We start from the raw sequence: 25,499 nt of genomic DNA, 5'->3' as shown, positions 1-25,499 counted from the left end.
ATTTTGTTAAAATCACATAAAGAGTTAACGGCATAAACTTCAATGATATGTAGTCAAAACTGTTTACAAGAGTATTAGTATGTAACCAACACAAAAACAACCAATTGTTATTCCCTCAAAATTAAAATAAACAGTATACACCTTGGTCCAATCATTTTACCAGATCCATTAGTTATTTTTCTCTGAACACTTGCTGTTTCCTGAACATTAACATTCAATTTCATAAAGGGACCTAAGTGTTTATGATATACTTTGAGAAATTGAACTTGTGTATTCTAAAGATTATATACAAGCGTAATTTAACATTCAATTTCATAAAGCAACTTGAACCTGCAAGGGTTATGATTACCATATACTCGTGTTAAAGGAAGTGACAATTATATAGACTAGTATTTCTTTGTAATAATAAGATTGAACTATTTATTACGTGAATAATTTCGTATGTGAAGACTGCATATATGAGAACCGCCGATATGATTAATTGACTTTGGTGATATTGTGAACTTTATCCGTGCTTTCTAGGATTATACTGATTTGTGCTTTATTATTCAATCAGTTTCACTATCATACATGATTTGTTTTACTTGAACTATTAAAATGTGATTTAAAGTGTTTTGTTTTTAATCGTTTTCTCTTAAGTACATTATATATACCTGTTATATATTACAATGAAACAGGTAACGTTGACTTAAACGTATTGATAATGTGACCTTTCAATGTAAAGGTAAAAATTGAACAAACGTATTTTCTGTTTTATTTATAAAACATAATAATTATGATAGTGTGAAATTTTTAACAATGAAAGATATAGAAAAATGAATTATTTTCAGTAATTTATGAAAATTTGAGTTATTTTATTTTAATTTTTTAATATAATAAAAGTATTTGTGATACATATACATTTAGTATACATTATCTACAAACTGATAACAGCATGTAGCACAGGTAATACAGGTAACACAGGTAACCTGAGAATCAAGTACTTCTCCAAAACAGGCTATAACTTGCCTGTAATTAGTGCCTATTGTTCTCTATTGTTCCTACCCCCAATGTTAAAATAGGATATGTTGGCTGAGTGGGAAGACACCGCCATATTCATCCCCAATCATCGACAGAGGGACCAGGGGACCGAGAGCACCAATGTCATCAGCACAGGTAAATTTTCACACCTTCTAGTAGAAACCATATATGTCAAATCACCTTACCTTAGTTGGTAACTGAACGGTTCTTGCCTTACAGCTATCAGATTAGCCTCTTCATCATTCATTTGATGATATCAAATATAGACGCTATTTTAATGCGATAAGAACTAAAAATCAAAGACAACCATAATTTTCATGACCAGGTTTTCCTCAAAATTTAATACACAACAGCAGGGCAAAATACATCATTATTTATTAGTAGCTCAAGCCAGTGAAAACTTTAAACGGGTCGTCATAGCTATGATTGGACGCACCTAATTACTTCAATATAATAATAATCTTCATACACTGAAAAATGACATACAAATGACGTGGTTTTTTTTACATATTTTTATTACCATTTCCATACGTGGTAGATATCTCAAATTACCATTCACTCTTACTGTAAAATGTGTGCGATATGACAATTTGGGAATGCTGTACTGTCAGTCCCTTCCTTACAGATGGATTTTGTACATAAATTTTAATATTGATCAATCTTGGACAATAAAGTCTGTATGATACTCTCGCCTATTCAAATAACCGTACTCGTCCGATCACCAGAGCCTTTCCAGTGGAAACCACATAGATCAAATCACCTTACATTTGTTGGTAAATGAACGATTCATACGTAGCTTACGACTATTAGATAAGCCTCTGCGAATGCGGACGCCATCTTTGTAGTTTATTGTGATTAGACGTTCCATATATATGATATGTAAGAGTAGTCTTGACTGGTTATGATCTTGACTTGAAATAGACAAGACTGGGTACATCACGGGACTATAGGGATAATTTTATATACTGGTAGATTACGATGTAATATGCTTCAAATAAAAATCCGTCTTTCAACGTCAGACGCCCGAAACATGTCATTTATACAAACCACTCTGTATGACTACCAGCTAAAACTATAGAACTCACACTGGCACGGAATCCAAACTCACAGATACGACACAGGATTTTGACACGTTCCTATGACCCAGAATGAGAAATTAAACCACCATTTCCGGTGGCAATAACATGTTTCTTGATTGTTGTAAAATAAATAAAGTTTAGATTACAATATGTTCTGGATCATATGGCAACTCATCTAGTCCCTCTGATCCGATGTTATTAAGCTTTAAAATAGGCATTTTGTCTTACAACATAGGTAGGGTTGGTTATTATAGACGTCATTATTCATTGCATTCAATTACATTTATATAATTCAGAGATGCGACGAATCATCAACAAAAATTGGATGCAATTTTTTTTCAGTAGGCCAAGATGTCAACCTGCAGATCTGAAATCAGTGGATTTTTTTAAACGACTACAATCTTATTCTATGATATTCTTTCACTGGATAATTCAGATACATCTAAACGTATTATCAAATAACCACCCGCCACCCTTTTCAGGGGATATCGGAAACGTTAGCACACAGAGACACGAGGGACGGCAGGGTCCAAGCGAGGCTTGAATACTGCTAATTGTCAATCTAATTAAAATCTAGATGGTCATTCTCACTACGTTATATGAACATCTAACAACATTCCATAAGGGGTCACGTCAGTGTGACCTTTTAAATTAGCCAATCAAACGACTACAGAATCTTGGAAGTGAATTTTATATGCCGAATTAGCATGACTAAAGTGCATAGCTTGTATAATCTGTCAATTTATTTCAAGTCATTTCGTCCCATAAAGCATATAGCTATATACTGTGTCGAAATGGTTTGCTCCAGATGCCTGCTGTGACGAAATATTTTGCTTCGATGATGTCGACAAAATGCCAATTCGCCCTGAAAGTGAAATACACACATCTCAGAGGTCATCAGAACGTGACCCCAAATGGGATGTTGTTAGATGTTCATGTAACGTAGTGAGAATGACCATCTAGATTTTAATTAGATTGGCCAATTGTTTATCAGGGACATGCATAGAGTGATTAGAGACACCACTGGTTTGTAGACTGACATAGTGTTTTTGTGCACTGAGCCGTGAAGGCGTGACTACCACTATATCAAAGCTGCTTAACTTGCTGACATATAATATTTGATAAAAATTGGATAATTTCATCAAAGGTCTGCTTAATTAGTGCGCGTGGAATTCAGCTCTTTACAGATCCAAAAACTGAAACGATTGGACGAGAGGTGGTTCAAAATAAGGTAGTGTAGTTAAGTCGATGTCATTTCGCTACGTCGTTACCGTTGAGCATGATACTTCTTCGAGGTACTGGAAGAAAAGTGACAAATGTCGCCACCAGAGGCGATCTTGTGACATAAAACAGAAAGACGAGAACAACATGCAGGAGAACGAAGAAGCTGGAATGATGTGTATATTTCTCAAATGATTTTTGAAGGAAGTCCTAAATTAATGTAAAAAAACGTCTTGTTATTTTCTGTGGGATTATGTTAAAGACTCTATAAAAATGAATTATATCACACGCTTTTAAGTGAACTTGATTGACAGCTGGCACTTCGCACTTCCATTAGTCTGGAGTCCGTCACGGAATAGCCAAGGCAATTGACCCATCTTTTCTTGGAAGACAATAGGTAGAGTCATACATTACCAGTGATTTTGTTCCGATACATACCATCATTGACCTAAAGAAAGGATAGCATGGTAACAAAACAAAATGAAAGACGTTCACATATACATCCATAAGTAAATATTTAGGCTGTACTGAAATATATGACACATGTAAATGGCTAAATTCAAATACAGTTGTACATACCAAATTACTTACACACGACACAAATATTGATTCCAGGGATCTGTGTATGCTAAAATAAGAGCCGATATATACAACAATAATCGTTTGCTTATCAAAGAATTTTCTGTCTTGTCGCGGGTGTCGTATGCTGTTTCATTGTTGTAACCTCGGACTTGGTACCTACAAAAAAATGAAATATTAAGTCATTAAAAAATTGAATCGTCGGGAAATTTTCAGGCCCTCTACTTATATGATAAAAAAAAGCATGCGAGAAATGATTTACTATTATAATGCAATTATGTCGAACTACTTTATTTGTTTTAATTACTCAATTCAAATAAATAACAATTACTATTATTAGAAAAAAATCAATAATATTAATTGTAGGATCATTCCCGTGTAGCCTAAACCTTATCGTATCAAGGACTGAGATGCATGTGATCAAGTAAATGATCGTAGCAGCCTGATTGCAGTTACCTAAAATATTAGCAGGGCTAAACAACACAGTTCCATCTACTAAAGATGAAATGTCATCAAAGACTACGCGGTCGTCGTGCAAAACAAATATGATAATCCAGTATTACAACTTAAGCAAGATGTAACGTACAAAACTAGATTCCTGTCATTTCGTACGCAACAGTGTTTATGCTCTCGATTTGTGTACATGTGTCCCGACACATGCCGGTCACGAACAGTTATCTCATGTAAAAATACTAACAACAACAACATAATGCAACTTTGCGAGTGACATTTAATAATTCCGTGATATGTATCTGTCACAGGGGATTCATATTGTTCTACAGGATGATTTTAATCCACTAATCAACTCATCAATGTCCCCGAAAAGAAATGAAAACAAAAACTACCATAAATCGGTTGGTACACATTTAATTGTCAGAGCTTTGATTCAGCCAAATCATGGAGTTCACAAGTTTACTTGCCGATCGTCAAGGTCACATTCTCGCTACACGTGTGTGATTACAAGCTTCATAACACAAAGGTGAACGCGCTCAACCGTGACGTGGCTGCCACAAACCGATACGTCGCTGCCATGCTTGTAGTTTTTTCGAAGGTAATAAAAACAACACTGTTACATCTTTGCGTGAAACGTTTAATAATCATATGGTATGTATGTTTCAATAGATGGTCAATATGTTTATTTTGAGAAACTTTATAATCAACACGTTTCATTGAAGTCACAAATCTACTTACCGACACCGAACTGCAATACGTATCTCTATATCTCCGATAGGAAAATAATAATGATAAGTAATAATAACAAACGCCATTAAACATTTTGGTGAGATGTTTAATAATTCTGACACAAGCACATATTTTTAATCTACAAATATACTCACCATCACGTAAATTGTACGTAGATTAATTTCTCTTAATTCTCAGACCTATGAAAGTGAAAAGAAACACCATAGACAATTTATCTGTATATTTAGCTTTTGTACACAGCTGACTGGCATTTACAGTAGGTCTGTATAGCTATATCGATAATGGTGAAAATAATAATAACAAACGCCATTAAACATTTTGGTGATATGTTTAATAATTCTGACACAAGCATATATTTTCAATCTACAAATATACTCACCATGACGTAAATATTACGTAGAATTTCTTAATTCTCAGACCTATGAAAATAAAAAAGAAACACCATAAACAGTTTATCTGTTTAATCTGTATATTAAGCTTTTGTACACAGCTGACTGGCATTTACAGTAGGTCTGTATAGCTATATCGATAATGGAGAAAACAATAAATAACAAACGCCATTAAACATTTTGGTGATATGTTTAATATCTGAAACAAGCATATATTTTTAATCTACAAATATACTTACCATCACGTAAATTGTATTTTCTTAATTCTGAGATATATGGAAGTGAAAAGAAACGCACCATAAACAGTTTGTCATGATCAGGCTCTCACTGCATGCATGGCGTTCGGCACACCTCGGCAGATACTACTACCCTATATAATCTACCAAGGTGTGCCGAATGCACGCAGGTTACACCATGGTACACAGTCGTGCCATGATTCATCGTGGTCCTGTGTGATTTTTACCGGGCCACTGTGATGTTTACCGACGCTGTGTGATTTTTAGGGAACCTATGTGAATTTTGAAAATTTGTGTGATTTTTAGCGAACGTGTGTGAATAAAAAAGAACCTGTGTGATTTATAGAGAAATGTGTTCAAAATCTACACTGGGGCGAGGAAAATTACACATTTCTAATCCCTAGTGGAGGTGGAGGGAATTAGGGTGTGGTGAGGGAAGTGGAGGGAATTAGGTTGTGGTGAGGGAGGTGGAGGGAATTAGGTTGTGGTGAGGGAGGTGGAGGGAATTAGGTTGTGGTAGTTCCCGGTTTCCCTTTTTTTGGGGGGGCCCTTTTTTTTGGGGGGCCCCCCGGGTTTTTTTTTTTGGGGGGGCCCCCCCTTTTTTTTTTTTTCCCCCGGGGGGGGGGGTTTTTTTTTTTCCCCTTTGGGGTTTTGGGGGGGGTTTTTTTTTTTTTCCTTGGGTTTTGGGGGGGTTCCTTTTTTTGGGGGTTGGGGGTTTTTTTTTTTGGGGGGGGGGGGTTTTTTTTTTTGGGGGGGGGGGCCTTTTTTTTTTTTAAATTTTTTGGGGGCCTTTTTTGGGGCCTTTTTTTTTTTTTGGGGGGAAAAATTTTTTTTGGGGGGGGGCCGGGGGGGGGGGCCCGGGGGGGTTTTTTTTTGGGCCTTTTTTTTTTTTTTTTTTTTTTTTGGGGGGTTTTTTTTCCTTTTTTTCCCCTTTTTTTTTTGCCCCTTTTTTTTCCCCCCTTTTTTTTTTTTTTTTTTTTTTTTTGGGGGGGGGGGTTTTTTTTTTTTTGGGGGGTCCCTTTTTGGTTTTTTTTGGGGGGGGGGGGTTTTTTTTTTGGGGGGTCCCCTTTTTTTTTGGGGTCCCCTTTTTTTTTTTTCCTTTCTTTTCCCTTCTTTTCCTCCCTTTTTGGTGGGGGGTGAGGTTTTGTGGGGGGCCCTTCTTTGTGTCGGTGGCTGGGCTTCGGTTTGGTGACGCGGTGCTGGCCTTCGGTTTTGGTGTTGGCGGTTGGCGGCCATTTTTGTTTGGTGGAGCGGTTGCGGGCTTCGGGTGTGGTTGGTGGCGGTGGCGGGCCTTCGGGTGTGGTCGGGCGTGGCTGGCCTTTTTTTGGTGCAGGCGGTGGCGGCCTTCGTTTGGTGCGGCGTGGCGGCCTTCGTGTGGTGGGAGTGTGAGGACTTGGTGTGGTGAGGGCGTGCTGGATTAGTTGTGGTGGGGAGGTGGCGGGACTCCTTTGGGGTTTCCCTTGTGGTTTGGTGCGGTGTCGGAGGGATTTTGTGGTGAGGGAGGTTCGGACCTTCGTTGTGGTGCGGAATGGGGGTCTTCGGGTTGTGCGCATTGAAGGTCATGCTTGGGTGTGGGTGCGGGAGTTGGAGGGACTTTCGTGTTTGTGGTGCGGGCTAGTGAGGCTTATGGTTGGGGTGTGGGGACGGTGGAGGGAATAAGGTGTAGTGAGGGCGGTTGGAGGGATTAGGGTGTGGTTTTGCAGGGAGGTGGAGGGAATTGGTTGTGGTCGGGACGGTGGCGGGCATTCGGTGTGGTGCGGGCGTGGCGGACTTCGGGTGTGGTGCGGGATGTGGACGGGCCTTCGGGTGTGGTGCGGCGGTGGCGGCATTCGGGTGTGGTGGGCGAGTGGAGGGACTTCGTGTGTGGTGCGGGCGGTGGCGGCTTCGGGGTGTGGTGGCGGGCGTGGGGATCAGGGTGTGGTGCGGACGTGGCAGGGAATTCGGTTGTTGTGGGGAGTTGGGGGCCTTCGGTTGTGGTGCGGGCGGTGGAGGGATTCGGGTGTGGTGACGGGAGTGGCGGCACTACGTGTGTGGTGCGGGCGTTGCGGGCTCGGGTTGTGGTGGGGCGGTGGGGCCTTCGGGTGTTGGTGGGCCGTGCGGGCGCTCCGTGTGTGGTGCGGGCGGTGGCGGGCCTTCGGTTGTGGTCGGGCCGTGGCGGGCCTTCGGGTGTGGTGCGGGCGGTGGCGGGCCTTCGGGTGTGGTGCGGGCGGTGGCGGGCCTTCGGGTGTGGTGCGGGCGGTGGCGGGCCTTCGTGTGTGGTGCGGGCGGTGGCGGGCCTTCGGGTGTGGTGCGGGCGGTGGCGGGCCTTCGGTGTGGGGCGGGCCGTGGCGGGCCTTCCGGTTGTGGTGCGGGCGGTGGCGGGCCTTCGGTTGTGGTGCGGGCGGTGGCGGGCCTTCGTCTGTGGTGTTGGCGGTGGCGGGCCTTCGGGTGTGGTGCGGGCGGTGGCGGGCCATTCGGGTGTGGTGCGGGCGGTGGCGGGCCTTCGGGTGTGGTGCGGGCGGTGGCGGGCCATTAGGTTGTGGTGAGGGGGTGGAGGGAATTAGGTTGTGGTGAGGGAGGTGGAGGGAATTAGGGTGTGGTGAGGGAGGTGGAGGGAATTTGTTTGTGGTGAGGGAGGTGGAGGGAATTTGTTTGTGGTGAGGGAGGTGGAGGGAATTTGTTTGTGGTGAGGGAGGTGGGGGGCTTCGGGTTGGTGCGGGCGGTGTGGCGGGCTTCGGGTCTGGTGCGGCCGTGGCGGGCCTTCGGATGTGGTCGGCGGTGGCGGGCTTCGGGTGTGGTGCGGGCGGTGGCGGGCTTCGGGTCTGGTGCGGAGGTGGCGGGCCTTACGGCTGTGGTGCGGGCGGTGGCGGGCATTCGGGTGTGGTGCGGGAGTGGCGGGCCTTCGGGTGTGGTTGCGGGCGGTGGCGGGACTTAGGCTGTGTGCCGGGGTGTGCTGGGCTACGGGTGTGTGTGAGGGCGGTGGTAGGGTAGGGTGTGGTGAGGGGTGGGGGATTAGGGTGTGGTGAGGGAGGTGGAGGGAATTAGGGTGTGGTGAGGGAGGTGGAGGGAATTAGGGTGTGGTGAGGGAGGTGGAGGGAATTAGGGTGTGGTGAGGGAGGTGGAGGGAATTAGGGTGTGGTGAGGGAAAAAGGTGGTATTGTGATGTGATGAGGGCAAATGAGGGATATTATATAAAAGGGAAAAAAGGATGTTATGAGGATATTAGATATATAAATTTGAAAAGGGGACAGGAAAGGGAGGTATATTATAGAGATGTGAAACAGATTAAGACGTGAGATGTTTGGAAAGGAGAAGGAGAAGGGGGGAGGGAAGGGGGGGGGGGGGGGGGGTAGAAAGGGAAGAAGAGGGAAATGTTGATGTAAGAGGGGTTTGGGGAGTGGTAGGGGCAGAGAAAGGAAAGATGGACTGAGGAAGAAAGGGGAAGGAAAGGTACAGGGACAAGAGGGGAGTACAGGAAAAGATGGGAGATTATGGGAAATGAGGATTGCAGTGAGAGAGATGTTTGATAGGAGGGTGTGAGTGACAGGGATGTTGGATAAAGACGGCAGTAATGAAGATGGAGGGGGAGGTCCTATGTTTAGTACTAAAGTACACTGTTATCAGGACAATTCTAGCTCTTCAGACCTGACCGTATTATAAAACAGCACTTTCTCTCGATCTGTAATTAGATATAAAAGATGCATCCATTGTTCCGTGAAGCTGGACATGGTAAAATGTTGATGACGATTTGTATTGTAGTGGTCCACAGTTTTAATTATAGCCCTGCCGTGAAACTGAATTGTCAAATGCAGTTCATTTGACATGTTCTCTCCGCCAAGTCCAGTCAATTATGTAGGCCTATTCCATAGTAACCCATCATGTCTATGACAACCTGGTATTATCTCAGTTTTCGTGATGACTAAATTCTGGGGGAGGAATCGGTCTTGTCTTGCCTGGGTGTCATGGTGTTCGAAAGGTTACAAACTTTTTTATTGTGATAAAAAATTTGCAGGAGGGTAACAGAGTTTGAGAAACAATTATCCATGATATCTCAATCCTATAATTACGAAATTTTCATATAAAGACATTGTTTTGCAAGAAAATTTGCATAATAGATATATTTTGTAAAAAAATAATTTGTGAAGTAGTGAGATTGTCTTTTGTGATTATGATGTTTGGAACTGAGACTGGGAGCTATGGATGCTTTCAAAGAGAAATTCTGATATTTTTGTGTGCTGTAAATGAAGTTTGGCATTGGTATGAGACACAATGGTACCAGGCTGTCTTATATCGAGCATTGAAACTCAAACATAAATCTATGATGAGAGAATATTCATCTTATCTGCTCCAAGCCATCTCCATCTCACTCCAGCTCAATACTGGAACGGAAATTTGGAGAGATCTCAGACTTGTCAGGACAGACAGATTTAGTCATTTATCAATGTATCTGGGGCAGACAATGTTACTGAACTACTGAGGAGCAGGAGTCATTGTCTGAGTTTTCTTTTATCCAAGACTTTTTGGGAGTTGGGTTTAGTCTTTGATCTTTGGAAAAAGAAAAGAATGACCTTTAAGTTTTCTGAAGTGAAGAAAAAATTGATCTTCAAGTTAGCGGGTTTTCTTTTTTAGCCCACCATCATCAGATGGTGGGCTGTTCAAATCGCCCTGCGTCCGTGGTCCGTGGTCCGTCCGTCCGTCCGTAAACAATTCTTGTTATCGCTATTTCTCAGAAAGTACTGAAGGGATCTTTCTCAAATTTCATATGTAGGTTCCCCTTGGTGCCTAGTTATGCATATTGCGTTTTGAGACCAATCTGAAAACAACATGGCCGACAGGCAGCCATCTTGGATTTTGACAATTGAAGTTTGTTATCGCTATTTCTGAGAAAGTACTGAAGGGATCTTTCTCAAATTAAATATGAAGATTTCCCTTGGTGCCTAGTTATGCATAATGCGTTTTGAGACCAATCTGAAAACAACATGGCTGACAGGCAGCCATCTTGGATTTTGACAATTGAAGTTTGTTATCGCTATTTCTGAGAAAGTACTGAAGGGATCTTTCTGGAATTTCATATGCAGGTTCCCCTTGGTGCCTAGTTATGCATATTGCGATTTGAGATCAATCGGAAAACAACATGGCCGACAGGCAGCCATCTTTGATTTTGACAATTGATGTTTGTTATCGCTATTTCTGAGAAAGTACTGAATGGATCTTTCTCAAATTTCATATGTAGGTTTCCCTTGGTGCCTAGTTATGCATATTGCGTTTTGAGACCAATCTGAAAACAACATGGCCGACAGACAGCCATCACAGCCATCTTGGATTTTGACAATTGAAGTTTGTTATCGCTATTTCTGAGAAAGTACTGAAGGGATCTTTCTCAAATTTCATATGAAGATTCCCCTTGGTGCCTAGTTATGCATATTGCGATTTGAGACCAATCGGAAAACAACATGGCCGACAGGCAGCCATCTTTGATTTTGACAATTGAAGTTTGTTATCGCTATTTCTGAGAAAGTACTGAAGGGATCTTTCTCAAATTTCATATGCAGGTTCCCCTTGGTGCCTAGTTATGCATATTGCTATTTGAGACCAATCGGAAAACAACATGGCCGACAGGCAGCCATCTTTGATTTTGACAATTGAAGTTTGTTATCGCTATTTCTGAGAAAGTACTGAAGGGATCTTTCTCAAATTTCATATGAAGATTCCCCTTGGTGCCTAGTTATGCATATTGCGTTTTCAGACCAATGTGAAAACAACATGGCCGACAGGCCGCCATCTTGGATTTTGACAATTGAAGTTTGTTATCGCTATTTCTGAGAAAGTACTGAAGGGATCTTTCTCAAATTTCATATGCAGGTTTCCCCTTGGTGCCTCGTTATGCATATTGCGATTTGAGACCAATCGGAAAACAACATGGCCGACAGGCCGCCATCTTGGATTTTGACAATTGAAGTTTGTTATCGCTATTTCTGAGAAAGTACTGAAGGGATCTTTCTCAAATTTCATATGCAGGTTCCCCTTGGTGCCTCGTTATGCATATTGCGATTTGAGACCAATCGGAAAACAACATGGCCGACAGGCAGCCGTCTTTGATTTTGACAATTGAAGTTTGTTATCGCTATTTCTGAGAAAGTACTGAATGGATCTTTCTGAAATTTCATATGTAGGTTTCTCTTGGTGCCTAGTTATGCATTTTGCGTTTTGAGACCAATCAGAAAACAACATGGCTGACAGGCAGCCATCTTGGATTTTGACAATTGAAGTTTGTTATCGCTATTTCTCAAAGTATTGAATGGATCTTTCTCAAATTTCATAAGTAGGTTCCCCTTGGTCCCTTGTATTGCATTTTTGGACCAGTCTGTCCTGAAAACAACCTGGCAAACAAACAGCCATTATTGTTAAATCTCAAATTTCTTATATAGCTAGGATTCCCTTGTTTGAAAAGTACTGGATGGATGTCTCAATTTGCACAGATTAGTAAAATGAAGGGAAAAGTAGAGAAAAGATCAATCTGACATGGAACCTATGAAGATCATTCAATGGTGGGCGCCAAGATCCATCTGGGATCTCTTGTTTTGATATTTAATGTATTTATTATTATGAACAAAAATTATTTATGGTATAATGATTAATATTATTGTTTTCAAGGTTGCTAAGGAACCACCAATATAGATAAAAACAATATTATTGTATGTATTGTTATGTCGTTGTTGCATGTGCTTACCACAGGGCTTATTCCCACGAAATAATTTGAAAGCTCCAAACCACCAAAGAAAAGACGCACAAACATTTCTTGTCATACTGTATGTGACAAATTATTTGTTTCTCGATTCTCTGAGTATATTATTTTCTGGTCAAAATATGTCAAGGTGGAAATTTAGAAATTAGTTAAAGAAATATTAATTGAACAATTCAAAATATATAGTTCATCTGATCTTTAGTCAAAGTTTTGACCACAATTTTTGAAGATCCAGATATTACCATTTTTCACACGAGTTTTACAAATAAATCTGCCATCTTGACTTGCCTAGCTAATACAACAGCCATTATGTAAGATCCGATACAGAATATGTAATTATCTACTGTCATTCCAACCAAATCAGGCAGAAGAATCAATTTCATGCCGTGTCGGATATCGTAATTACGATGATTATTATGTCAGAATATAATGGTATAATGTTTCGTATCTTCGCTAAATGACATCTTTAATAGACAAGAATGGATGATGTCTGGATTGTAATTTGAAATTTTGTCTTTTTTAATTTTCCTTTTTAATGTCAGATATCATCTTTGTATGAAAATGTGTCTTTAAAAAAATCATATATGCTCAGTATAGACACTTAAGGGCATATGCTATATGAAATGTCGGTTTTATTCATGGCATTGATGCAATGGTGAACTTTCCTGGTGCCAGAAAGATCAAATCATATTGTTATTCCATGATTCCATTTAATTCCTGAAAATTGTGGCTGATATAGTGTAATATCACAGACAGGGGTTCTGTTTTTGTGTCATAAATAAATTAATTTATTCACAAGTTTGCGATGTGTTTGTGCTCTCCGACTCCAGCAGGACATTTCGTTTTTTACGTCGCCAATACAGACAGAAAGATTTACCCAAACAGACACGGTACAAATTAGGTTTGTGATGCGCCAAGTCAAAACCCATATTGAATTTACAATTTGCATATAAATTTGGCAATTTTCTTTGAGATATGAGGGTTGCTTGCTCTGTTGGCAGGAACACTACATTACCACACCAACTCATTTTCTCTGGGTTTTGGTCCTTGCGTAAATTTGGATAGCTCCATGGTTTTGCAAATCACCCCCTCCAAATGTATCCCAGGGAGCCCTATTCTTTCGGACTGCTTGATATGTGAATTATTTATGAGCGTTATTTCTTTGTTCATGTGCATGTGCAGCTGTCTAAATTGTGTCCCGATCTATGACTCATAAAACCTCATGCCCGTTCAAGGCCTGGTCATAGCTTCTGCTAGTACTCGCCCTTTCCTTATCGGGACAAATTCACTCACATGGATTTATGGGCAAAGATTCCTGAGAAAAAATTAACCAACCAGTCATGGATTTATGGCATTGATACTGAAATAAAGTTAATCTGTGAAATTTGTGAAATTAGAAATATAAAATGGTCTGTTTTATTGCCAGACTAGCAGTGAAATTTGACAGGTAGAATATTGGAATGGTCCGGAGACAGAATTAAACTGCTTTAGTGTCACAATTTACCATCACTGCATAAAAGACAATACCAGGGTACTGTGTTGGGAGGGAAGTGATATCGCACACGACCCGTTATAAATTGTAAATCCGAGTGACAGCTTGCAGAAACCACCCTCGGTGATGCACAGGGCCGTGTAAAATAAAACAATAAGTTCGACTAGCTTGTAAAGTACATTATCATTAATGAGGATAAAGAATAAATATTGTGATTATTTTGTTTGATTGTCTTATTGTTTAGATTACTCCATTGTCACATGGCTTAGAATTGGAGAAAACGTAAAATGTCTGCAACCATTTAATGTAAATTGATATTACTGAAAAATAAACATTGTGATCTATGACGAAAACTTATTTGGTCACTTTTCATTCCGATTTCATGGGGGGGGGGGGGGGAGGAAGGGGGTGTTGTTAAGAGAAAGGGATGTTATACATAGAGGAATGTACATTATATGCTAAGCTGTGTAATATGTTTTTAGTTGTCAATTTAAAATACGCAGATGCTGATCGGACTGGATTTTCTTGCCATGATAATATCTATTTTATGTAGACTAAAATATCAATTACATGCTACAACTTATTAATGGATTACAAGCTAAAAACGATACGAGATTGCATTTTCATTGGAATCTGTAACGACAGTGCATGCAGTTTCTAGTATAGCACACATTACATTCTTGTATTTATGATCTTCCATATCTAAGGCGCGCTGTAGGATTATTGATATTGGCTTGTTCCATATTTCTCTCCTAACCAGCATTCAATTCATTACCTCAGGTATGCTTATAAATCCCCGATCAATTGTCTGAGAGTGTGTAAACTCGTGTTTGATAATAGAGTGCCCATGCAATTTGCGATAATGGTGCTGAGTGTCGCTATACATGTCGGGGTGTGTCGTCTGTAGATAACCATCCCGTAAGCAGGAGCAGTTGTTGTAAAATCAATGGAAGTGGACATTTATGTGTAGTATGACTGGTTCTGTTCGATCTAGTATATACGGTGTATAAACCATATGTGCCGTTAATGTCTATTACTTTGGAGTGCTTTCAATTTCCCACAAGGGACTTTTATTAATGGACATCATCCCACCGCATGCACCAATATCTATATTGAAAGTGTTTTTTTATGGTTATTGGCATTTTTTGCTGTGCAGATACTTTTTTTTTGTATACAACGGATGGAGCCTTGTTAGTCTGGAAACTTTGGTTTGTAGACATTAGAACCTTGTTAGTGTGGACACTTTGGTTTGTGTACATTAGAATCTTGTTAGTCTGGATACTTTGGTTTGTGAACAAAATAACCTTGTTAATCTGGACACTTTGGTTTATGGACATTTTAGGTTGTGTACATTAGAACCTTGTTAATCTGGACACTTTGGTTTATGGACACTTTGAGTTTGTGGACACTTTGGTTTGTGTACATTAGAACCTTGTTAGTTCACTCTGGTTTCTGTAGAGTGGCATTAAGTGATATTCTAGCTGTCTGAATTAAGTTTTATATCTTTACCTAGTGCACATGTCCCAAACAGAAGAAATAACATTTACAGTTGAATAGTTCCTGTAGACATGGGCAAAACACGATGAATGCATGTACACACACACAATACCATCAGATTGTAGGATACCAAGATGATGTTGACACCCATACACCTGCCTACATAAGTCTGTATAATCCAGCCAAAACTTTGTATGTACAAGGCCTGTATATCTGTATGTAATGACAGTGATCCTGTATGTACAAGGCCTGTATATCTGTATGTAATGACAGTGATCCTGTATGTATAAGGTCTGTAGATCTGTATGTAATGACAGTGATCCTGTATGTACAAGGTCTAGATCTGTATGACAGTGATCCTGTATGTACAAAGTCTGTAGATCTGTATGACAGTGATCCTGTATGTACAAGGTCTGTAGATCTGTATGACAGTGATCCTGTATGTACAAAGTCTGTAGATCTGTATGACAGTGATCCTGTATGTACAAGGTCTGTAGATCTGTATGACAGTGATCCTGTATGTACAAGGGCTGTAGATCTGTATGACAGTGATCCTGTATGTACAAGGGCTGTAGATCCGTATGTAATGACAGTGATCATGTATGCACAAGGCCTGTATATCTGTATGTAATGACAATGATCCTGTATGTACAAGGTCTGTAGATCTGTATGTAATGACAGTGATCCTGTATGTACAAGGTCTGTAGATCTGTATGACAGTGATCCTGTATGTACAAGGTCTGTAGATCTGTATGACAGTGATCCTGTATGTACAAAGTCTGTAGATCTGTATGACAGTGATCCTGTATGTACAAGGTCTGTAGATCTGTATGACAGTGATTCTGTATGTACAAGGGCTGTAGATCTGTATGACAGTGATCCTGTATGTACAAGGGCTGTAGATCTGTATGTAATGACAGTGGTCCTGTATGTACAAGGCCTGTAGATCTGTATGTAATGACAGTGATCCTGTATGTATAAGGTCTGTAGATCTGTATGTAATGACAGTGATCCTGTTTGTACAAGGTCTAGATCTGTATGTAATGACAGTGATCCTGTATGTACAAGGTCTGTAGATCTGTATGTAATGACAGTGATCCTGTATGTACAAGGCCTGTAGATCTGTATGTAATGACAGTGATCCTGTATGTACAAGGCCTGTAGATCTGTATGTAATGACAGTGATCCTGTATGTACAAGGTCTGTAGATCTGTATGACAGTGATCCTGTATGTACAAGGGCTGTAGATCTGTATGACAGTGATCCTGTATGTACAAGGGCTGTAGATCCGTATGTAATGACAGTGATCATGTATGCACAAGGCCTGTATATCTGTATGTAATGACAATGATCCTGTATGTACAAGGTCTGTAGATCTGTATGTAATGACAGTGATCCTGTATGTACAAGGTCTGTAGATCTGTATGACAGTGATCCTGTATGTACAAGGTCTGTAGATCTGTATGACAGTGATCCTGTATGTACAAAGTCTGTAGATCTGTATGACAGTGATCCTGTATGTACAAGGTCTGTAGATCTGTATGACAGTGATCCTGTATGTACAAGGGCTGTAGATCTGTATGACAGTGATCCTGTATGTACAAGGGCTGTAGATCTGTATGTAATGACAGTGATCCTGTATGTACAAGGCCTGTAGATCTGTATGTAATGACAGTGATCCTGTATGTATAAGGTCTGTAGATCTGTATGTAATGACAGTGATCCTGTTTGTACAAGGTCTAGATCTGTATGTAATGACAGTGATCCTGTATGTACAAGGTCTGTAGATCTGTATGTAATGACAGTGATCCTGTATGTACAAGGCCTGTAGATCTGTATGTAATGACAGTGATCCTGTATGTACAAGGCCTGTAGATCTGTATGTAATGACAGTGATCCTGTATGTACAAGGCCTGTAGATCTGTATGTAATGACAGTGATCCTGTATGTACAAGGTCTGTAGATCTGTATGTAATGACAGTGATCCTGTATGTACAAGGCCTGTAGATCTGTATGTAATGACAGTGATCATGTATGTACAAGGCCTGTAGATCTGTATGTAATGACAGTGATTCTGTATGTACAAGGCCTGTAGATCTGTATGTAATGACAGTGATCATGTATGTACAAGGCCTGTAGATCTGTATGTAATGACAGTGATCATGTATGTACAAGGGCTGTATATCTGTATGTAATGACAGTGATCCTGTATGTATAAGGTCTGTAGATCTGTATGTAATGACAGTGATCATGTATGTACATGGGCTGTATATCTGTATGTAATGACAGTGATCCTGTATGTATAAGGGCTGTGGATCTGTATAATGACAGTGATCATGTATGTACAAGGGCTGTATATCTGTATGTAATGACAGTGATCCTGTATGTACAAGGTCTGTATATCTGTATAATGACAGTGATCATGTATGTACAAGGGCTGTATATCTGTATGTAATGACAGTGATCCTTTATGTACAAGGGCTGTATATCTGTATGTAATGACAGTGATCATGTATGTACAAGGGCTGTATATCTGTATGTAACGACAGTGATCATGTATGTACAAGGTCTGTATATCTGTATGTAATGACAGTGATCATGTATGTACAAGGGCTGTATATCTGTATGTAATGACAGTGATCCTTTATGTACAAGGGCTGTATATCTGTAGGTAATGACAGTGATCATGTATGTACAAGGTCTGTATATCTGTATGTAATGACAGTGATCATGTATGTACAAGGGCTGTATATCTGTATGTAATGACAGTGATCCTGTATGTACAAGGGCTGTATATCTGTATGTAATGACAGTGATCATGTATGTACAAGGGCTGTATATCTGTATGTAATGACAGTGATCCTGTATGTACAAGGGCTGTAGATCTGTATGTAATGACAGTGATCCTTTATGTACAAGGGCTGTATATCTGTATGTAATGACAGTGATCCTGTATGTACAAGGGCTGTAGATCTGTATGTAATGACAGTGATCCTTTTAGAACATCTGTACACCAGAGGCTGGGTGTGAAGACATGTATGGAACACAGCAGGTACAGAGTAAGAGCTGCCCAGGGTAGTGAGAGAGGGAATGTCTAATATTTACTACATATTCACAACAAATTACAACAAAGAGGTATTATCTAATCATGGTCTACAACAGAAGCTACAGAGATATGTATACAGGTCTGAAGGCTATCCTGGTGTAGGTGGGGGATATGGAAAGGGGTCTGAAGGACTATCCATTGAGTAGAAATATTAGCCTTTGACCCCTATCCATTGAGTAGAATGTTAACCTTTGAGCCCTATCTATTGAGTAGAAATATTAAACTTTGACCCCTACCATTGAGTAGAAATATTAGCCTTTGACCCCTATCCATTGAATAGAAATATTAACCTTTGACCCCTGTCTATTGAGTAGACATATTAACCTTTGACCCCTATCTATTGAGTAGAAATATTAACCTTTGACCCCTACCCATTGAGTAGAAATATTAGCCTTTGACCCCTATCTATTGAGTAGAAATATTAACCTTTGACCCCTATCTATTGAGTAGAAATATTAACCTTTGACCCCTATCTATTGAGTAGAAATATTAACCTTTGATCCCTATCTATTGAGTAGAAATATTAAACTTTGACCCCTATCTATTGAGTAGAAATATTAACCTTTGATCCCTATCCATTGAGTAGAAATATTAACCTTTGATCCCTATCTATTGAGCTAATCTAGAAGTATTGAACCTTTGTATTCCTACTGTTACCAGTGTTGGTATGTAGCGGTATATAAAACCCAGGAGCCCGTTTATCCTTGGCCTGTTACAGACCTTTGCTCCAGCAGACAGGCAGTGTAATAGCTAAGTGTTACATCTGGTCTGTTTACATGAAAGGTGATTCAATAAACTGGGACAAATTGGCTATAATGTGTAAAAGCAGGGGGCACCATGTTGTAGACTGTTCTCAAGGCACCTTTCTACTGATGTTGAGTGGTAGATAGGAGCTCTAGGGATATAGAGACTGTAGGCTTGTGTGGTAGATATAGAGACTGTAGACTTGTGTCACTGATGTTGAGAGGTAGATATAGAGACTGTAGGCTTGTGTCACTGATGTTGAGAGGTAGATATAGAGACTGTAGGCTTGTGTCACTGATGTTGAGTGGTAGATACAGAGACTCTAGACTTGTGATACTGATGTTGAGAGGTAGATATAGAGACTGTAGGCTTGTGTGGTAGATATAGAGACTGTAGGCTTGTCACTGATGTTGTGTGGTAGATATAGAGACTGTAGGCCTGTGTCACTGATGTTGAGAGGTAGATATAGAGACTGTAGGCTTGTGTCACTGATGTTGAGAGGTAGATATAGAGACTGTAGGCTTGTGTCACTGCATGATGTTGAGAGGTAGATATAGAGACTCTAGACTTGTGTCACTGATGTTGAGAGGTAGATATAGAGACTCTAGACTTGTGTCACTGATGTTGAGAGGTAGATATAGAGACTAGACTTGTGTCACTGATGTTGAGTGGTAGATATAGAGACTGTAGGCTTGTGTCACTGATGTTGAGTGGTAGATATAGAGACTGTAGGCTTGTGTCACTGATGTGGAGAGGTAGATATAGAGACTGTAGGCTTGTGTCACTGATGTTGAGTGGTAGATATAGAGACTGTAGGCTTGTGTCACTGATGTTGAGAGGTAGATATAGAGACTCTAGACTTGTGTCACTGATGTTGAGAGGTAGATATAGAGACTAGACTTGTGTCACTGATGTTGAGTGGTAGATATAGAGACTAGGCTTGTGTCACTGATGTTGAGTGGTAGATATAGAGACTGTAGGCTTGTGTCACTGATGTGGAGAGGTAGATATAGAGACTGTAGGCTTGTGTCACTGATGTTGAGAGGTAGATATAGAGACTGTAGGCTTGTGTCACTGATGTTGAGTGGTAGATATAGAGACTGTAGGCTTGTGTCACTGATGTTGGGAGGTAGATATAGAGACTGTAGGCTTGTGTAACTGATGTTGAGTGGTAGATATAGAGACTGTAGGCTTGTGTCACTGATGTTGAGAGGTAGATATAGAGACTGTAGACTTGTGTCACTGATGTTGAGTGGTAGATATAGAGACTAGGCTTGTGTCACTGATGTTGAGTGGTAGATATAGAGACTCTAGGCTTGTGTCACTGATGTTGAGTGGTAGATATAGAGACTGTAGACTTGTGTCACTGATGTTGAGTGGTAGATATAGAGACTGTAGACTTGTGTCAGTGATGTTGAGTGGTAGATATAGAGACTGTAGGCTTGTGTCACTGATGTTGAGTGGTAGATATAGAGACTAGGCTTGTGTCACTGATGTTGAGTGGTAGATATAGAGACTCTAGGCTTGTGTCACTGATGTTGAGTGGTAGATATAGAGACTCTAGACTTGTGTCACTGATGTTGAGAGGTAGATATAGAGACTGTAGGCTTGTGTCACTGATGTTGAGTGGTAGATATAGAGACTGTAGGCTTGTGTCACTGATGTTGGGAGGTAGATATAGAGACTGTAGGCTTGTGTAACTGATGTTGAGTGGTAGATATAGAGACTGTAGGCTTGTGTCAGTAATGTTGAGAGGTAGGTATAGAGACTGTAGGCTTGTGTCACTGATGTTGAGTGGTAGATGTAGAGACTGTAGGCTTGTGTCACTGATGTTGAGAGGTAGATATAGAGACTGTAGGCCTGTGTCAGTGATGTTGAGAGGTAGATATAGAGACTGTAGGCTTGTGTCACTGATGTTGAGAGGTAGATATAGAGACTGTAGGCTTGTGTCACTGATGTTGAGTGGTAGATATAGAGACTGTAGACTTGTGTCACTGATGTTGAGTGGTAGATATAGAGACTGTAGACTTGTGTCACTGATGTTGAGAGGTAGATATAGAGACTGTAGGCCTGTGTCAGTGATGTTGAGAGGTAGATATAGAGACTGTAGGCTTGTGTCACTGATGTTGAGAGGTAGATATAGAGACTGTAGGCTTGTGTCACTGATGTTGAGTGGTAGATATAGAGACTGTAGACTTGTGTCACTGATGTTGAGTGGTAGATATAGAGACTGTAGGCTTGTGTCACTGATGTTGAGTGGTAGATATAGAGACTGTAGGCTTGTGTGGTAGATATAGAGACTAGGCTTGTGTCACTGATGTTGAGTGGTAGATATAGAGACTCTAGGCTTGTGTCACTGATGTTGAGAGGTAGATATAGAGACTAGACTTGTGTCACTGATGTTGAGTGGTAGATATAGAGACTGTAGGCTTGTGTCAGTGATGTTGAGTGGTAGATATAGAGACTAGACTTGTGTCACTGATGTTGAGTGGTAGATATAGAGACTCTAGGCTTGTGTCACTGATGTTGAGAGGTAGATATAGAGACTAGACTTGTGTCACTGATGTTGAGAGGTAGATATAGAGACTGTAGGCTTGTGTCACTGATGTTGAGAGGTAGATATAGAGACTGTAGGCTTGTGTCACTGATGTTGAGTGGTAGATATAGAGACTGTAGACTTGTGTAACTGATGTTGAGTGGTAGATATAGAGACTGTAGGCTTGTGTAACTGATGTTGAGTGGTAGATATAGAGACTGTAGACTTGTGTAACTGATGTTGAGTGGTAGATATAGAGACTGTAGGCTTGTGTCAGTGATGTTGAGAGGTAGGTATAGAGACTGTAGACTTGTGTCACTGATGTTGAGAGGTAGGTATAGAGACTGTAGGCTTGGGTTACTGATGTTGAGAGGTAGATGTAGGCTTGTGTCACCACAAACAAGTGGATTTTTTCCTTCTTTCTCACCTTGTTTCTCTCTTGATATATATTTTGTAAAATAATCCCAAAAAGAAGAAAAACTTTTAATGTTTCCATGTTTTGACGGATATTATTCCCAGAATGATTAAATAGAAAATGAACATTTGGCCAGTCTTATCAATAAATAATTTTTAACTTCTACTCCGAACATAAATTACTGAATTATACTACTGTCCAGAAAATGAATTATGAAACTGATTACCTTTCAGTCTGTGACTTTTTACTGAATTTATAAACTTCTGTTCAGGATTTATTTGCAGAATGAAGATTTAGTGGAAATTAATAATGTATACAGTTATTTGATGTTTCTATGTCTGTGAGTCATCAGTGGAGATGGGACTGTGGTGGACATTTCATCTTCCAGAAGGGAGGAGAGCTGTGGTACAGTTCACTGCCTCCCAATAGCTGTCTGATATGTAATTCACAGGGATCATTTTCTGTCTGTGCTGGACTGTCCACAGTCAAGGTCGGATCTAATTTAGGGTCATGGTAGAGGTCAAGTTTTTACAGAGGTCAAAACTATATTTAAATTTAAGTCAATGTTTTGTGCTTGTTTGATGACAATTTGTCTCCTTTCGTAATAAGTGAAATATTTCACTGTTTAAATATACATAATTATTTCTTAATATGGGGGAATATTTTGCTGTTTAAATATATATAATTATCTCCTTTTGTAATAAGTGTGATTATTTTGCTGTTTTGATATACATAATTATCTCCTTTCATAATATGTGGGAATATTTTGCTGTTTAAATATATATAATTATCTTCTTTTGTAATAAGTGGGAATATTTTGCTGTTTAAATATATATGAATATCTGTCTGCTCATCTCTGTACATCTTAAATGTCAGAGTCTGTAAATTTCAAGGTCAAGTTCAAGTTTGTGAGATAAGAAAAAAACCATAATATATTTGGAAAATGTTACATAATTTACTACAAGCAAAGAAATTGATATCAAATTTGTATACAGTTGACCTTGGCATTTGTTTCGAAATACTTTGGTGTTTCTTTGGATTCACTGAAAGATGTTACCAAGGTCAAGATCAGACACCCAAGGTCAAGATCAGACGAGTAATATTTGAATGTTAGTTTCATGTTTTAAGACCGAAATTTAAGGTACTGGTGTATTCAGTCAGTGCCATTGAATCTATGTTTCTACTTCAAGGATACATTTTACATTTGAAGAAGGATAATTTTCGGAACCTCTGATGTCATATCCCATACCAAAAAAAGGTATAAAAAGTTATAACTTTTTAGTACCTTTTTAGTACCTTTTCTGTACCTTTTTCAAAAGGTACAAAAAAGTTATAACTTTTTTGTACCTTTTTGAAAACTTAGAATTAATGAATGTAACTTTTGATAACTTTTTTGGACTTAGACAATTTTAGATGTAACTTTTTTGTACCTTTCTAGACTTAGAAAATTTCAGGTATAACTTTTTTGTACCTTTTCTGGACTTAGAAAATTTCAGGTATAACTTTGTGTAACTTTTCTGGACTTAGAAAATTTGAGGTATAACTTTTTTGTACCTTTTCTGGACTTTGAAAATTTGAGGTATAACTTTTTTGTACCTTTTCTGGACTTTGAAAATTTGAGGTATACCTTTTTTGTACCTTTTCTGGACTTAGAAAATATTTACAACATCTGAAAAGATTGATTAATTTTAGCAAAACTTTGCTGGACTTAGAAAATTGCATGTATAACTTTTTTGTACCTTTTCTGGACTTAGAAAATATTTACAACATCTTAAAAGACTGATTATTTTTAGCAAAACTTGTCTGTATCTTTTCTGGACAACCATAAGATTACTAAATAAATCTTATGTTTGCTTATGACACATAATAATTACTGTAAATGTAATCACAAATAATTATACAAGACAGTGACAGTGAAATTCTATTACAGGTAATTCAATCAATATAAGCTCAATCCCCATTTAAATGGAAATCTTAATTTAATAATGTACATACAATTGATTAAAATACAATTATCAGTGAACTGTAGGGAATTTGTGATGGGTCAGAGAGGCGAATCGCCTTTAGAAGACCTCAACGACAGGTAAGCTAGGTAACAGGTGATTGGAATCCGAAATGTGTGTTGAATTGTCCATGCATAGATAAATTTTTCATTCCAGAGAGGCATCAAAAATATTTTGATAAATAACATACATATAGATTTAAAATTAAACAAGAGATCCCAGAGGGATCTTGGCGCCCACCATTGAATGATCTTCATAGGTTCCATGTTAGATTGATCTTTTCTCTTTTTTTCCCTTCCTCTTACTAATCTGTATAAATTGAGAAACATCCCTCCAGTGCTTTTTAAACAAGGGAAACTTATATATGAAATTTGAGATTTGGCTATAATGGTTGTCTGTCGACAATGTTTTCAGATTGGTCCAAAAATGCAATACGACGGACCAAGGAGAACCTACATATGAAAATTGAGAAAGATTCCTTCAGTTCTTTCTGAGAAATCTCGATACCAAACTTCAATTGTCGAAATCCAAGATGGCTGCCTGTCGGCCATCTTGCTTTCCGATCGGTTCCAAAATGCGATATGCATAACTAAGCACCAAGGGGAACCTACATATGAAATTTGAGAAAGATCTCTTCAGTACTTCCTCAGAAAAAGTGATAACAAACTTCAATTGTTAAAATCTAAGATGGCTGCCTGTCGGCCATGTTATTTGGTGATCGGTCCCAAAATGCGATATGCATAACAAGGCACCAAGGGGAACCTACATATGAAATTTGAGAAAGATCCCTTCAGTACTTTCTCAGAAATAGCGATACCAAACTTCAATTGTCAAAATCCAAGATGGCTGCCTGTCGGCCATCTTGCTTTCCGATCGGTTCCAAAATGCGATATGCATAACTAGGCACCAAGGGGAACCTACATACGAAATTTGAGAAAGATCCCTTTAGTACTTTCTCAGAAATAGCGATAACAAACTTCAATTGTCAAAATCCAAGATGGCTGCCTGTCGGCCATGTTGTTTTCTGATCGGTTCCAAAATGCGATATGCATAACTAAGCACCAAGGGGAACCTACATATGAAATTTGAGAAAGATCTCTTCAGTACTTCCTCAGAAAAAGTGATAACAAACTTCAATTGTTAAAATCCAAGATGGCTGCCTGTCGGCCATGTTATTTGGTGATCGGTCCCAAAATGCGATATGCATAACAAGGCACCAAGGGGAACCTACATATGAAATTTGAGAAAGATCCCT

General features: G+C 39.5%; 2 protein-coding genes across 2 annotated transcripts in view; both read right to left on the bottom strand.

The window, feature by feature from the left end:
* LOC117335474 overlaps nt 1–25,499 on the bottom strand; it is a 116,535-nt gene that overhangs the window by 76,822 nt on the left and 14,214 nt on the right. The window lies entirely within an intron of this gene.
* Nucleotides 7,412–8,239, bottom strand: LOC117336564 (proteoglycan 4-like). Its single transcript, XM_033897175.1, has one exon. The coding sequence runs from the start codon at nt 8,237–8,239 to the stop codon at nt 7,412–7,414; it is 828 nt and encodes a 275-aa protein (XP_033753066.1).

Source organism: Pecten maximus, chromosome 10 (genome assembly GCF_902652985.1).
Source record: "Pecten maximus chromosome 10, xPecMax1.1, whole genome shotgun sequence".
NCBI lineage: Eukaryota > Metazoa > Mollusca > Bivalvia > Pectinida > Pectinidae > Pecten > Pecten maximus.
Note: the sequence above shows the minus strand (reverse complement) of the source record. Positions and strands in the feature narration are given on the sequence as shown.